The following is a 17,084-nucleotide window of genomic DNA, read 5'->3' on the forward strand; positions in this document are numbered from 1 at the left end:
AGTCTCGGTCTACTAAGCTCCTCGCAGCACAGAGTGCAAAACGAGCATCACCATTTGGGCTCCTCCACAATCGAGGGGGACTTGGGTGGCGGATGCAGTCTAGCCAGTTAGAGATATGCAAGATCTGAGGACTATTTTATCTCTAAAAAAGCTTGGACAAATAGGAAGCCCTGACGCCGAGGCTATCAGGCTTCTAAAGGGTGGTCCCCTCCGGAGTAGGGATGGTTTTGAGAAATCGTTTCTCCTCGGAGAACAAATTCAGAGGCCAGTCTTGAGAGACTGGTTCCCCTAGTAGAATTTCTGGCAGCGTGGAAACTACTGCCACATATTTCTCGGTGGGTCCTGCACACTGTAGAAAAGGGTTCAGAATTCGGTTCTTGTCCGCCCAGATTTCTAGGGGTCCTCCTCACTGTGGTGGACCCCGAGCAGGCTTTGGTTATGGAGCAGGAAGTACTGACACTTCTGCAAAAGGAGCTGTAGAAGGGGTTCCTCCTCCGGGCAGACAGTCAGGGTTTTACTGCCATTACTTCATTGTTCCAAAAGAGGATTAGGGGTTGCGTCCTACTCTAGACCTGCATCAATTAAACAGCAGGTTTCAGAATCTTAAGTTCAAAGTACGCTAAATATGATTGTGTCACAGACTCAGTCCGAGGACTGGTTTGTCACAATAGACTTAAAGGACGCTTACTTATCTATCCATCCTCATCACAGGAGGTTCCTGAGGTTTGCTTTCAGGGGCGAAGCATACCAGTATCGGGTTCTTCCATACGGCCTAGGTTATCACCCCGCAGCTTTTACAATATGCGTGATGCAGCTCTGGCTCCTCTGAGATTCCAGGGCATTCGCATATTAAATTATATCGACAATTGGTTGATTTTAGCTCAGTCCGAGCTTTTGGCAGTTCAACATCGTGATGTCGTTCTGTCCCACATAAGGAGGTTGGGGTTGCTGCTCAAAAACCAAAAAGAGTGTACTCCTCCCAGCTCAGAGGACCACTTTTCTAGGTGTATTATGGGATTCGACAACAATGCAACCACGTCTGTCTCCTGCACGTATTTCTGCGATTCTCACAGCCGTAAAGAATGGTCAGTCACTCACTGCAAAACAGTCTCTGAGACTGTTGGGGCTCATGGTAATTGCGTCCAACGTAGTTACTTTTGGCCTTCTCTACATGAGACCCCTGCAGTGGTGGCTTCGGGACCAAGGGGTTTTCTCCGAGGGGAAATCCGTTTTCGCATGATCAAGGTCACGTGGCTATGCCATCGTGCCTCGATCATGTGGAAGAAACCTTGTTTCCTCGCCCAGGGCCCAGTGCTGGGGGCTTCTTGTCGACGCATAATGCTATCGACGGATGCTTCCCTCACAAGTTGGGGGCAATCATGAGTGGTTGCTCGGCAAAGGGTCCGGACAACACACTGATTGTCTCGTATATCAGAGCAGATATCCTGTTGAGGCAGGGGCTGTGGTCCGGGGAATGGAGACTTCACCCCTAGGTGGTGGAGCTTCTTAGGTAGAACTTCGGTCAAACTACAAGTCGACCTTTCGCATCGCTTGTACAATGCATTGCCCTTGTGGTTCTCCCTCACGCATCCAGCTCCGCTTGGACTGAATGTGATGTAATAGGTGTGGTTGCCGCTACACCTATACGCTTTTCCCGATATCTTTGCTCCTGGCAGCTCTGGAGTTGTGGATACTGTGGGCTCGGCCTCTGAGGGGGCCCAGCGCATAGATTCAGGTCTCTCGACCGAGGTTGTGGAGACCATACTCCAGTCTAGAGCTCCCTCCTGCCTGGTGCAGAGAACGCCTTCTGAATCTTGTTTCTGCCCTGTTGGTATAGTACTTGATTTCTGTAATGAATGTTTCTTTGCTGGGTTATCTCTGAGGAGAGATCCTTAATTTCGTCTTCTCCGTGGTACATGAGGCTGAGGCCTGCCCTGCACGTACTTGGATTTGCACCTGGTTTGGTGGTAGTACTTCTTCACTCCAGGTCGGGTTGTATTTCTAGGTCCCTACTAAATGTGCGGGTCATTTGTGCTCCAGGCCTTCTGTCCTCCACCTTTAATACCCCAGATCAGGAAAATCTTAAATCTGTTATGCCCTGTCCGGACTTTGGATGCGTATGTGGTGTTTATCAGAACAATTCTTTGTCTGCTTCGGGTAACCTAAGATAGGTTGCCCTGCATCTAAACAGATAATGAGCAAGTGGGTAGTTGAGGCTATCTCACTTGCTTATGAAGCGGCCGGACAGCGTTTACCTGTGGCTGTTCAGGCCTGCCTCTAGGCTTTAGTTTCGGGTGTTTCCCTTCAGGATATTTGTAATGCGGCAGGCTGGTCCTCACCACATACATTTCTCAGATTTAATGACCTACACCTCTCCACTCCTGGGGCTAGGTTGCTTGCTTCTAGTGTGCGCAAAGACTTCAAACAGAACGGGCATTTGTCTTTATGGCGTAGTGGGTATGGGGTTCCCACCGCGTCTCAACGCAGCTCGAGTTCCCTTGAAAGGGAACGTCTCAGGTTACGTATGTAAGCCTGGTTCCCTGATAGGGAACGAGACGCTGCGTTTATCTGCCATACTTCCTGCATGCCCTGATCGACTTGCTTCAGGCCTTTCAGAAGCTGTCGCGGTCTGATTTCAGGGTTGCTTTATAGTTTCCTGGTCGATGACGTCACCCGCCTATGACGTCTCGCTCTTCCATTGGACTGATTATACACGTGCTTCACGACGCAATCACGCAGAGCGTTCCCACCGCGTCTCAACACAGCGTCTCTTTCCCCATCAGGGAACAGTAACCTGTTACATACATAACCTGAGACGTTTCCACTATACAGCAGATCTAGAAGAAAATAGTTTCATTGTCCAGCTTAAGTTCGTTCAGTGATGGTTCCCATTTTTGTTGTAAAAAAGTTATTAATTTAGTTTTTCTATACAACCGCTCTGGAGTAAACATTGATGTCATCATCCAGCTCAGTTCAGTTCTTATATAATGGTGTCAATGCAGGCAGATCAATAATATTGCTGAATATTAAGTGTCCCCAACTTAGCAAGCCAAAAGCCAAAGGCGACAGTGGCAAGAAACCAAAACTCCATCAGGTGACAGAATGGAGAAAAAAAAACCTTTGGAGAAACCAGGCTCAGTCAGGGGGCCAGTTCTCCTCTGATCAACGAACGAACCGTGTACGATTCTGATTCAGGCAGCATTACAGGTCAGAAGTCAGATTGGATCAGAACATTCAGAATATTTATCCAGTTCCATTTGGCTGAAAATCTGAGTCATCACGCCGGTATGGCCGGGATGATCAGTAGTTGGTGATGTCACTTTGTAAGGAAACACTACTCGCCTATTGACTGAACACGTAATCCGAATAGCATGACGTCTCGGTTTTCCCAAATTCACATTTTTGTTGTTTACATGGAGACAATAACAGAATCGTTTTTAAAAAAAGTTTGTGTTATCAGGCCGCCTAACATGCCATTGTCAAGTAAAAGTTTTCCGTTTTTAGTTGAAAACAATGTTGTCTAAACGGCCCCTTAATCTGTATGATGTTTAGTTCTTCTTTTTCTCTCTCTCAGTTTTTTTTGTTTTCTGTACACTCACACATATACAATGAGAGTGACATTTTGTGATGCAAAAGTGAATATGATGAGTATATTATTTGCTTTGACCTCAAGTCAGTTGGAACCTGAGCAAATGAGGACCCTGGAGAGTTGCCTGACTGTTTAATATGTGTGACAGTGGCCTGCGGCATTATGGGAGAGTGCAGGAGTGTCAGTGTTTGATTGATGGATGACAGAACATCTCACTGTCCTCTGCCGTCGCTTACTTATTTCACTTCCAGTTTTACTGTCCCTGAAAAGATTCAAATACAGACACACAACCCTAACACACACATACAATACACGCAGACAGTAATACACACAAGCTAATTTTCTCAGCATGAAGCTTTTCTTGAAGGCTTTGAGAGACAATCAAAAAACATCAAAGGATGAAGTTAAGCATGTTCCCAGAACCAGCTAATGTCCGAAAGGCAGAGTGTGTGCGTGTGTCTCCCTGTGGATTTGCATATTTAAGCGTATGAGTGTTCATACATACACATGTGCACACATTTCACTCTCTCACCTCAGAACGCAGGAGTACAGACCGGCGTCCTGCAGCTCAGCAGGCCGAAACCAGATGGCGTCTTCCTCTTTGCTCATGCGTACCCCGTCAAAGGAGATGGGCTCCTCAAAATCGCCATGTCCCAACCCAGAACTCCGGTACCACATCAGACTAAGTCCAATGCTTTGTGCCTGGGTGTAGTTGGCTCTGATATAACCATAAAACAGAGCACACTTTATCCGCACCGGCTCTCCGTGTAACACCCGGTACTTCAGATAGTCCACGGACCAATCAGTGCAGCCGTCCACTGCAGAAAGACAGGAGGACAGAAATATAAGTCTCCACCCCTTTAGAAAGTTTCTTAGTTAAGTTAAAGTAAGTTTCTTTATTAAAGTGCCCCTATTATGGTTTTTCGAATATTCCCTTTCATGCAGTGCGTAATATAGATATTTGTGAATGCAAACGTTCTGCAAAGTTGTAAAGTCGAAAGTGCAAGCTTTATGAGTCATTTTTCATTCAAATCCTACTACTTTACGGTTCTACGTCACTAGAAGATATATTTGCATAATGACCGCCTATGTTGAATGTTGTTTCGCCCGCGAACAACTTAAAGGATTAGTTCACTTTAAAATGAAAATTAGCCCATGATTTACTCACCCTCAAGCCATCCTAGGTGTATGACTTCTTCTTTCAGACGAATACAATCGGAGTTATATTAAAAAATATCCTGGCTCTTCCAAGTTTTATAATGGCAGTGGATTGTAACCAACAGATTAAAGCTGAAAAAAAAGTGTATCCATCCATTATATAAGAACTCTAAATGGCTCCTGTGGGTTAAAAAGGTCTTCTGAAGCGAAATGATGAGTTTGTGAAAGAAAAATATTCATATTTAACACGTTACAAAGTTAAATTCTAGATTCAGGCCAAACGCCATACTCAGTCTAATTGCCCCTTACGAAATTTCTGACGTCAGAAGTAGAGTGGTGCGTCATGGCGTAGTGTAAATATCAGCAGTGAGTCGCATTACTGCATAAGTTGCGCTTTTCACTTAAGTGGAATCCACATTTTCATTTGGCCGGAAACTAGTTATTTTAATTCATAAAGTTTTAAATATGATTTTTTTTTTATACAAACTCCTCGTTTTGATTCAGAAGATCTTTATTTACCCACAGGAGCCATGGATGGATGCACGTTTTTGAGCTTCAATCTGTTGGTTGCAATTCACTGCCATTAAAACTTGAAAGCCAGGATATTTTTTAATATAATTCCGATTGTATTCGTCTGAAAGAAGACGTCATATACACCTAGGATGGTTTGAGGGTGAGTAAATCATGGGCTAATTTTCATTTGAAAGTGAACTACTCCTTTAACCAGCCCACTCAAATCTCTAAGTTCAACGCAGGATTCACAAAACGCTTGCCCTTGAAAGATGGGTCAGTACCCAGTATATTTAGACAAGCTTGCTCCTCAGAATCACAACCTGTATGAATAATTATTGATGTATATATATTTTCTACCAGGTGTTCAAAATACAAAACCGGCTTACTCACGTTATTTCTCTCTTTCTGAAATACTTCAGCTAATCAGCTGTGGGCCACTATTACCCAAAACTGTGTCAATTAATGCAGACTGTCTGTCATTCTCACTACTCGTTTGTTACACCGGTCATTCACGTTAGTGTTGGGCCAACGCACTTTTATACAGTTACGTAATATAGTTCCCGCATGTGCACCGCAATAAATTAGAAATATACACATCAGTTTGTTGATGGACATACCCTTGTTAATGCTGATGGTGAGGAACTACAGTTGAAACATCTCACAATGTACCTCAAACTAAGTAGCGTATCACAATGAGAAATGTCCTGCTCGAGTCGTCATTGCGATGGAGGTTTGGCTTGAATAACTAGTTCTTCTAATGTTTTATCATCGGACTCATGCTCAGATTGATATGGTAAAACTGACATCATCCTTACTGTCTTTATAGTTCAATAGCTGAGCTGTAGGAACTGAAGCCTCCGGACAGAGCTGACGTTCAGTTAGATTCTGACAGGCGCTGTACGCGTAGACCAATAACAGACTGGGCCGTCTGACCAATCAGAGCAGATTAAGCTCTCGGAAAGAAGCGATTTAGAGAGACTGATTCATCCGACGAGTCGTTTGAGAATCATTGAACAACGTGGTGATGTGCAAGTATATTATGAGAAAATGAAAGTGTTTTTTGACTTTTGCTGCATGTAAACCTGTTGTAGGAGACTTCCAAAAAAAAATTAGGAACCTTTAAAATAGCATAATAAGGGGAACTTTAAACACCATTTGATGTCACTGGCCATCCAGCAAAACATAAGACATGCAATGTAAGTAAATCATGACAGAATCGTCTTTATAAGGTGCAATATCTCTTTAAGTTACATTATATTTCATTGAGCTAAATTATTTAATCCATAAACACACATCAGACCCTGTAGGTTGAAAAAAAATCATTACATTTTGCAGATAAAGCTTTAGATACAAACACACACACACATATGCCACTGTGATAAAAGTCAAATCTTTGAGATATTGAAATGCAGATTTTAAGACAGAAAATCTTATGATTATCAAGATGTTAAGTCAATGTGAGTCGGAGTTCATTTTAAAGCTTGGATGCTATTGGATGCTCGTGCAAGTAATTATACTCTAACTAATTATGTTTTATTGTTGTAATTAACTGCTGTGTTTTGTAATGTTTGCATATGCAAGTGTGTGTGTGTGTGTGTGTGTGTGTGTGTGTGTGTGTGTGTGTGTGTGTGTTGGAGGATTGCTGTGCGCATGTGTGTGTGTGTACACAGGAGATGAAATGAGCTTGTAATAAAAGCAGTTAATTGCTTTTTTTAAACTCTGGAGATGAAGAAAATAGAGCTATTAAAATCTGATAGGACAGTCAAATAATCTACTGTAGCGTTAATATCCTAGATCTAAACGGCCCCACATTTTACATAATGTGATTTTGCAAAGTGCCCCAAACAAGACCAACATTTATGTGCATTACATCATTTGATATGGCACTGGTAGCCTTGAACAGTGATGATTGATCTGCCTCTGTCTGATTTTCTTCCCAAGTAAAAAAAAAGCCCAAATTGTGACAAATACTACTGCTATAGCAACTCAAAAGCAATACACTTTATATATTGGGTATACAAGTATTAAATCCTTCAAGCCCTATATTGATGTTGAGATTAATTAATAAGTGAACAGTAAAACACACAGGAAAATCACTAAACCGTAAAAAGGTTTTCTATTTCCATTTCTATTTGACCTGGATTCTATGTTATTTTTTTCATGATGTGAAAATTAGCCAAGTGAATACTAGTGTGATGTATACATACAATTGTGCAAATATATACTTCACAATTCAAAGGATTTATCATTAGGAGAGGATAAATGAGTCTTGAAAATAATCTCACAATGCAAAAAATCTTAATTCTCTCAAAATGGGCAGAAATTTGTCCAGGATATTTGAGTGTTCATGAGAATCAGCAAACAAAAGGAAAACATCACACACAAATGTTATTTATCTTCATAAACACACACACAAATGTAATTTTACTTGTTGTGAGAGCATTAAAAACACAAAGGCGTATTATAGAGCCTTACATCCCCAAAATTATTATATTTTTCAGGAAAAGAAAAGCACTTGTCATTGAGCAAAGTCCTCTGTGTTCCTGCTTGACTGCATTGCCCTTGACCAAATTCACAAATGGCTAAATCCGTCTCTGTAATAACTTCCCAATTGTGTTCAAATTAAGTGAAACCTATTACAGAACATTTCCTCCCGATGCGGAGGACAGAACTTGCACTCATTATTTCGCTTTCCGTCGATGCTGAAAGGTATGAAAATAAACAGCATAAACTGTGCGGAAATGCTTAGTGACACACTGCTCATGTACAAAATGCACCCCTCAAGACGTTTTCCTTCATGCCGAACTTGGGTGTTCGTCACTTATGAAAATGCTGAGGCAATAGATGGCAGTCTGCTGAATCTTTTAAATGAATAAGATAGCGATTAAAAATTATCTGATGACATGCGCATTCTGCCAAATCAATTACATTTATTATGACAATTACATCACCCTTCTCTCCCACAACACTCTCCTTCTTCCTCCATCTCTCACTGTTTTGTCTTACATCTGTCTTGCATCAGTATGCTGTAACTGTACTGTCTGATATGACTCTACTAAACACAGTTAACCTCTTCAGGTGTCATCATGGTGCTGAAGTCCAGCTGTTTCATTTTATTTTCATGTTCTACTGTACTTTTTATGTTTGGGGTCACAGAGACTTGAATGATGTTTGTGCAATTTTGTAATATTAACATCTAATTTTTACTTGAAATTGTTTAAATCGGTTAATCTGATCTTAAAGGGAAATTTCACCCAAATATGAAAATTCTGTCATTACTTACCCTAATGTTGTTCTAAATCTGAATTAATTTAATTCTTCTGCTGAATACAAAGGAAGATATTTTGAAGAATATGGACCATTTTTTTTACTGACAATATTCAAAATATCTTCTTTTGTGTTCAGCAGAAGAGAGAAATTCATACAGGTTTGGAACAACATGAGGGTGAGTAAATGATGATACAATTGTTTATTTTTGGTTGAACTATCACTTTAATCAAATTCCAAGAGAAAGATATCACTGAAGCTTTATCTCTCTTTGTCTTACCACAAAGTATGTACTTTTTTTTCTTTTTAGAATGGTGCACGCCTATCCATTTTAGTAACATTGTTTCAATTTGGGGCCAATTTGTCCTCTGTAGAAACAACTACCAGTAATGTACAGTGTGTACACCAATCAAAGAATCTAATCATGCAATTTGATAATTAATTAAAAATAATCCATGATTTATTCCTATTTTATATATCTCTAACATCCCAAACACAAGCAAAATACTGTATATACACTAAACAAAAGTTCTGTCAGGACCATAATTAGCATACAGTTTGGACTGGAGGTATGGTTTTGTTCTGGGCAAGAACTCCAAGCCCATCTATGCAGCCTAGCATGGATAAAAGCAGGGAGAGCAGCAATAACCCCCATGGTCAGCTGATGCACGTTTGATTGACGTGATCTGCCAGAACTAATGCTACGCTTGATTATTATACAACTATATTATATATTTAGTTTGGGGATATGATTTTTGAAAATAAATTATTAATTTTATTTAGGAAGGAATCCTTAAATGAATCAAAAGTGACAATAAAGTCATTGATAATGCTACAAAAGATTTTATTTCAAATGTTCTCTGGAACTTTCTATTCCTCAAATAATTCAGAAAAAAATGATCCAGTTTAGTATAAGTATGATTTTTTTTAAAGCCATTATTAATTCTATTCAGCAAGGAATGTATCACCTTTTCACAAAAAATGGGTAACACTTAGTATAAAGTAATAAAGTACTTACAAATCATTAAACTATTAGTTTATACTTAATTTATAGTTAATATGTTGTAGTCTTTACATTGTTAATATATTTATAGGCTATGTACAAATAGTGAGTTATTCATTAATTGTCACTGTAATTAACACAATTATTATTGTTTAATTAGCTCATGTAAAGGAATTGTTAATTGGTTATTAGGAGTAAATAGGTCTCAATTTAGATTCCCACAAAAACTGGGAAAATGTCATTAAGTGTCTTAAACCAACTTTTCTTAGACATTAATTGCATTCATATTCAGTGTTCCTTAAAATGTTCACACACCCATGCACACGTTGGCATATGTAGTTTACGGGAACTCTCCATAGGTGTAATGGTTTATATACTGTACATTCTATCATCTTACACTAACTCTACCCCTAAACCTGCCCATGACAGAAAAACTACACATTTATAGTTTAGTCCAAAATTACTCATACCCAGGTAAAATGTTTAATTATGGTGAATTTAGGCATTTTCTGGCTGGAAATGACACAAATGGTGACAACAGAAAGAAAGACCTTGTGTTAGAGATATTAATGAAGAAAAGTAGCTTCTTTTCTTTATATTTTGACAAAACATTTAATGTGTACAAGTATTCATACCCTTTCTCAATAACCAATGGCAAAGCCTTTCTTTTCATCACAGATGTCAAACGTTCTTTGGACCATTCCTTTTTTGCATAGATCTCCAGGTCCTTGACGTTGGAAGGCTTCCTTACCATCACTCTGGTCTTCAGTTCTCTCCACAAATTCTCAATTGGATTCAGGTCTCGACTCTGGCTTGGCCACTCCAAAACGCCTCGGTTACGACTGTAACCTCAGTTCCCTGAAGAGGGAACGAGACGCTGCGTTGATTGCCACTAAGGGAGCACTTTGCGTGATGACGTCTTGAAGCACATGTAAAATCAGTCCAATGGTGTGACGGAACGTCAGAGGCGGGTGACGTCATGAACCAGGAAACTATAAAGCCTGTCCAAAGCAGAGCCGAGCTAGCTTCATAAAAGTCTGAAGTAATGTAATTGTTTTGTATAAATAGTGTGTAAAGTATTGTATATATGTGATGTATGTATATAATGTCAGAGCGCGTCACGTGACGATTCTGAACAAATCATGTTGTCAGAAATTGGCATCAGCCGATGAGATTGCACCCCCTCGTGATGCCCCTCTGGAAAAACCCTTTGCTCCTGAGCCATTACAGCAGGGGTCTCATGTACAACAGTCCAAAAGCTACGCTGATACCCTCATAAACTTGGGTGGGCGAGACCTGAACTGTATTTGATACCCTTTTTCTATCGTCTGCAGGGCCAAACGAGAAACATTTGGCAGTAGCTTCCCCGCTGCCAAAAATTCTACTAGTCGTACCAGGCTCTCAAGACTGTCTTCTGTTTTTTGTTGTGCAATCAGCCCGTTGCCCTGTAACAGCGAACCGGCAGGGAATGACCGAACTTACTGCTCTGGAGCCCTCCTCGGAGGGGGCAGGCATCCCAAGGCCACTACGTTTTCGGGTGGTCCTTGAGATATCTGCTCGTCGGAGACCGCTACGCCCAGAAGCACACGATGTGGCAGGTTTGGCAGGACGGTTCCCTGAGGGCACCGAAGGGAAACAGGCACCGTATAATGAGGTGTTGACCGCCCCGCTCTGGGTGGTCTCCTTGGTGTCCCTGAGAGATAAATCTGTGGCTCGATGCAGTTCGCAAACTACGTCAGGGCCAATGCCCCCGCCATCATCCATGTCTCCTAACAATTCAGCTTGGTAGGCTTGCAGCAGCGACATTGCTAAGGCATGCTGCAGCATGACCACCGGCTGAATAAGCTTACCCACACAGGAGAAAAGGGTCGGCGTTGAGGTTGTGACCGTGATGATAGGAAGCAATTGCCCAGTTTACTTTTGAAACGAATGTCCTGTTTATCTGCTGGCCAGTCAATACTCAGTCTTTCAACAGCTCTTGTCACAACCTCAACCAGCTCTTGAGAGATCCATTTGATCCATTTACATCTGAGAGATCCATTTGCGAACCCCATGTCTGTGATCGCCACCAGAGCCCTGGGGAACGTGAGCCTGAGCATCCCCGCTAAAGAATGCCAGGCGGGATCGGAGTGTTTGCATTTGAAACACATCACAGTGCTCACAGCCAGCACCCTAGAACGCTGACTGTGCATGCTCCTCACCCAAACAAGCTACACAAAGAATGTGTGTCCCCCCACCCGTTACATAACGCGGGCAGGGGTGCACACACATCCTGGACTGCTGCTTACTCGCCATGACTTATATATATATATATATATATATATATATATATATACACTCACCTAAAGGATTATTAGGAACACCATATTAATACTGTGTTTGACCCCCTTTCGCCTTCAGAACTGCCTTAATTCTACTTGGCATTGATTCAACAAGGTGCTGAAAGCATTCTTTAGAAATGTTGGCCATATTGATAGGATAGCATCTTGCAGTTGATGGAGATTTGTGGGATGCACATCCAGGGCACGAAGCTCCCGTTCCCCCACATCCCAAAGATGCTCTATTGGGTTGAGATCTGGTGACTGTGGGGGCCATTTTAGTACAGTGAACTCATTGTCATGTTCAAGAAACCAATTTGAAATGATTCGAGCTTTGTAACATGGTGCATTATCCTGCTGGAAGTAGCCATCAGAGGATGGGTACATGGTGGCCATAAAGGGATGGACATGGTCAGAAACAATGCTCAGGTAGGCCGCGGCATTTAAACAATGCCCAATTGGCACAAAGGGGCCTAAAGTGTGCCAAGAAAACAGCCCCCTCACCATTACACCATCACCAGCAGCCTGCACAGTGGAAACAAGGCATGATGGATCCATGTTCTCATTCTGTTTACGCCAAATTCTGACTCTACCATCTGAATGTCTCAACAGAAATCGAGACTCATCAGACCAGGCAACATTTTTCCAGTTTTCAACTGTCCAATTTTGGTGAACTCTTGCAAATTGTAGCCTCTTTTTCCTATTTGTAGTGGAGATGAGTGGTACCGGTGGGGTCTTCTGCTGTTGTAGCCCATCCGCCTCAAGGTTGTGCGTGTTGTGGCTTCACAATTGCGGTGCTGCATACCTCGGTTGTAACAAGTGGTTATTTCAGTCAAAGTTGCTCTTCTATCAGCTTGAATCTGTCGGGCCATTCTCCTCTGACCTCTAGCATCAACAAGGCATTTTCGCCCACAGGACTGCCGCATACTGGATGTTTTTCCCTTTTCACACCATTCTTTGTAAACCCTAGAAATGGTTGTGCGTGAAAATCCCAGTAACTGAGCAGATTGTGAAATACTCAGACCGACCCGTCTGTCACCAACAACCATGCCACGCTCAAAATTGCTTAAATCACCTTTCTTTCCCATTCTGACATTCAGTTTGGAGTTCAGGAGATTGTCTTGACCAGGACCACACCCCTAAATGCATTGAAGCGACTGCCATGTGATTGGTTGCCAAGATAATTGCATTAATGAGAAATTGAACAGGTGTTCCTAATAATCCTTTAGGTGAGTGTATATATCGGATATAAAGACAAAAGAACACCAAGTAGACAAGGAAAGTTTTACAATGAGCACTACTGTAGACACATAAGCTGGTGCGGGACTGTTTTAGGCAGGCTTTATAGTTTCCTAGCTCATGACGTCACCCGCCTCTGACGTTCCGTCACATTTTACATGTGCTTCAAGACGTCATCACACGAAGCGTTCCCCAAGCGTCAGCTTGTTCCCTTGAAAGGGAACGTTGGTATTGTCCTCTGCCAACATTTTCTTGACCACTTTTGCTGTGTGTTTTGGATCGTTATCTTGTTGGAAGATCCACTGCGTCTCCAGGCCAGGTTTTTTTTTTTCAGGAAACACAGGACGAGATGTAATACATCCTTTAAGTGCAAGCGCGTACCAGGAGAATGTACTTGACCTTGGCAATGTAGTTGTCATTTTTGGGTGGGCATCCTCCCTTGATGGGTGATCCGAGGGACACATCGTCAGTAGTACACCTCAAACTTCATTGGATGTTTCGGCCATTATAACTAGACATCGTTGGCTGAGGAAGGCCCTACGGGGGTGATCAAGTTCCCGCAGTGTATACCCCAATCACCTAATCAAGCTGGAGCCCAGCAAGAGTCTTGTCTCTTTATCCACAGCCACTGGCTGCTTCTCTCAGCTGCCTCAGACATTGCTTTGATGGCCTGGTGCAGACTCTGGCCTCCGATTCCCAGGTCTCCAAGCAGTCTGGTGGTAGACATTGCCACAAACCCCCTGCACCCACCTCCACTTGACGGACTTCAGTTTTCCATCCGCGATCTTTTGCTTCAGCAGCTAACTCAGCATACCGTAGTTGTTTTCGCTCATATGCCTCATCCACTGAGTCCTCCCAGGGTACAGTGAGTTCGATGATGAAGGCCTTCTTCAGAGAGGGGGACCAGAGAACTATGTCAGGCCTAAGTGTGGTGATTGCAATCTCCGGAGGAAAAACGAGCCGCCGACCAACATCCACTAGAATCTTCCAGTCACAGGCCCATCGAAGCTGACCATGCTCCAGAGAAGTGGGCCTGCAACTGGCTACCTTTTCCCCCATGCAGACAAAGTTGATATGCAGTGGACTGGGTGCTGATGGTGGTAGGGAGTTGGAAGCAGTCCGTTTGTTTTCCAGGGTGGCTGCGAGAATCTTAAGAACTTGGTTATGACGCCACGTATAACATCCCGGGGTGAGGCTGACTCTACACCCGGTCAGTATGTGCTTGAGAGAACCTGGCCTGGAGCAGAGGGCACATCCTGGCTCTTCACCCAACCACTGATGGAGATTGCTAGGTGTTGGAAGAACATCATATGTAGCCCTGATGATGAAGCTGATTCGCTTCGCTTCCATGCTCCACAACTCCTTCCAGCTGATCCTCCTCCTCTCCACACTCTCCCACACTGTCTGATGCTTTGCTCCAGAATCTTAATGTAGTCTTCTTTTTTCATGATGCCATTTACAATTACAAAAACAAAACAAAAAATCATAAAGTATTATGTCCCCACTACCATGCTTGACCATGGGGATGGTGTTATTGGGGTTGAATGCTTCTTTTTTCTCCAAACAAAAGCCACATCCCTATGTCCAAACAACTCAATTTTTGTCTCGTCAGACCACAGAATAGATGCTTCTTCTTTGTTCAGGTGAGCTTTTGCAGAGGTTAGGCAAGCTTTTCTGTGCCTTTCTTAAAGAAGTTGAGTCCTTCTTGGTCGGTGTTCATGGAGGCCAGCCTTGTACAGTGTCCGCTGGAGTGTCTGCCTAGAAATGTTGGCACCAGCATTACTCGGCTTATTCAGGATGGCTTTGCAGGTGATCCTTGGATTCTTCTTAGCCTACCGCACTACCAGTCTTGCCAGCGCAGGGGTCACTTTTTGCTTCCTAGACCTACCAGGTCCTTTTATATTTTTTACAGCGTGAAACTCCTTGAACTTTCTAATAATGCTTTGCACAGTAGCCACTGGAACTTGAAAACATTTGGAGATACCTTTGTGCCTTTCACTTTATTGTGAGCATCCACAATGCGCAACTGGAGGTCCTCACTAAACTCCTTGGTTTAAAGCATGACTTGCAATTGACCAGAAACTGACTAGCAAACAAGTGTATCAGCTGTTCTGAATTTATAGCATTTAGAATGGTGCAGAAGATTGCAATTCCTGAGAACTTTGCAATAAAATGGGATATGATTAATTTTGAACATGGAACATTTTGTCAAAATGTAAAAAAAAAATACTAAAAAAACCCTAATATTTTACATTATTATCTCTCACACAATGTCTTACAGTCTTTGGCCCTTACTTGTGTCATTTACCCATTGAATTATTATTTTTAAGGAACACTTAATACTAATTCAATTAATGTCTAATAAAGGTTGGTTTAATGACATTTTACCATTTTCAGTGACTTTATTGCTTTATTACTGGATACTTATAAAATGTTACCAAAAAAAGCCAATTTTCAACATTGATAATAATTTGAATTGTTTCTTGAGCACCAAAAAATCATATTAGAATGATTTCTGAAGGATCATGTGACACTGAAAACTGGAGTAATGACAGCTGAAATTTTTGCTTTTAAATTTTATTTATTTATTTATTCAGTTAGTGGGCCATGAAAAGTAGGCATTACATACCAGAATGGAGCCAGACCAAATACATGTTTGCTAAATGTGATTATTGGTTACAATATCAATTAGTTCACATTGCATAAGTGAAGTGAGAAGAAAAATTATAATTTTTTTATTTTTATTTGGAATTATGTTCAAGGATAAATGGTTCACAATATTACCAGGAACTTGCATTGAGTAAAAAAAGTAGACAGGGTAATTCTATGTTGAATTAAAGTGTATTTTTCAAGCTATTAAAATATTATAGTATATTTTTGTATGGCCTTGAGGTCTCTGAGACCCAAGCAGAACATGAGGGTTAAATCTAAGGGGTTGTGACACATCACGCTAATAACACACTCTAAGAGAGATGAGGCAATTACATACTCATATTAAACCTGAATGCTCTGACCCAATAAACTATGGGGTACGAACCCATACACCACAGGCCTGTGGCTCTCAAATGCACACATGCAAACACACAGTTAGCTTTGGTCGGTTGCACATTACGCAACGATTTTCAGATGTATGAAGGCTGAGATATGTAGAGACAAGCTTCCACTCTAATATCAGGTGTGCTTTAAACAGCTCCCCACCGCTATAAGAAACTCTGACCTTTTTATATAAGCAAAGGGGGAAAGCAAGAGAAGCAATGAGAAAGAGAGATGTTTCATCCTGCAAAGATTCCTATATTTCTTTGCCCAAGTGATGTTAACAAGCCAAGCTTCCCTGAGGCACTCTGGGTAACAGATAAAAGAAACGAAATGGAATCAAACTGGTATCAACTGCATTATTTTCTCCTTTCCACCCTTTTCTCTCTTTCCGAAAGCTCATATCAATTGCACACCTGAAACCTGGTTCTTTCCCCCAATGTTTCTTTCTCCAACATTCACTTGTATCACAAATGTATCCCATAATGCTCAGTTCCTCTGCATGTACATGCTTTTCTCTCCCCTCTCCCTCTGCATTCCCCATTCTCGTTTCATCCTCTCATCTACCCCCACCCCATCTATCTATCTTGTTTTTCACTGCTAAATGAACGATAACGAGGTCGGTTGTCTCTGGGGTGAGGTCCCTTATGTAAGCCTATAAAACATTCACATGTTCTCAATCCTGCGCAACCTACTGCACTAAAATAGTCAGAGAAAAACAGGAGGTTGAGAAAACGAATGAGAAGTTGATTGAACTCTCCCTCTCTTTCTCTCTCTACACTCCCCTTCCTTCCCATTGTGTAAGATAAAACAACCAGCTTGCAAATCATTAAGATTTTGGATGCATTTCATGCAAATTACATCTGAATCCCTCCACGCACACTCAAACAATCCTATCTCAGGTCTCTGTAGCAGTGCACTTTCATCTCTCTCAAGCTCTGTGTGACAGGGCTGTGTTCACATT

The 17,084-nt window shown here is 41.8% G+C and overlaps 1 protein-coding gene across 3 annotated transcripts in view; it reads right to left on the reverse strand.

Moving 5' to 3' along the window:
* il1rapl1a (interleukin 1 receptor accessory protein-like 1a) overlaps nt 1–17,084 on the reverse strand; it is a 105,873-nt gene that overhangs the window by 54,964 nt on the left and 33,825 nt on the right. For 2 of the 3 annotated variants that reach the window (XM_077216502.1, XM_077216501.1), the window contains exon 3: nt 4,122–4,407. The exons of the other annotated variant lie outside the window; for it this stretch is intronic. In XM_077216502.1, the coding sequence (XP_077072617.1) occupies nt 4,122–4,407 (286 nt within the window). The remainder of the gene's footprint in view (nt 1–4,121; nt 4,408–17,084) is intronic. 3 annotated transcript variants of the gene reach the window in all.

This window comes from Siphateles boraxobius, unplaced genomic scaffold, assembly GCF_051911475.1.
Source record: "Siphateles boraxobius isolate OS27281-9 unplaced genomic scaffold, OSU_SipBor_1 7, whole genome shotgun sequence".
Classification (NCBI taxonomy): Eukaryota; Metazoa; Chordata; class Actinopteri; order Cypriniformes; family Leuciscidae; genus Siphateles; species Siphateles boraxobius.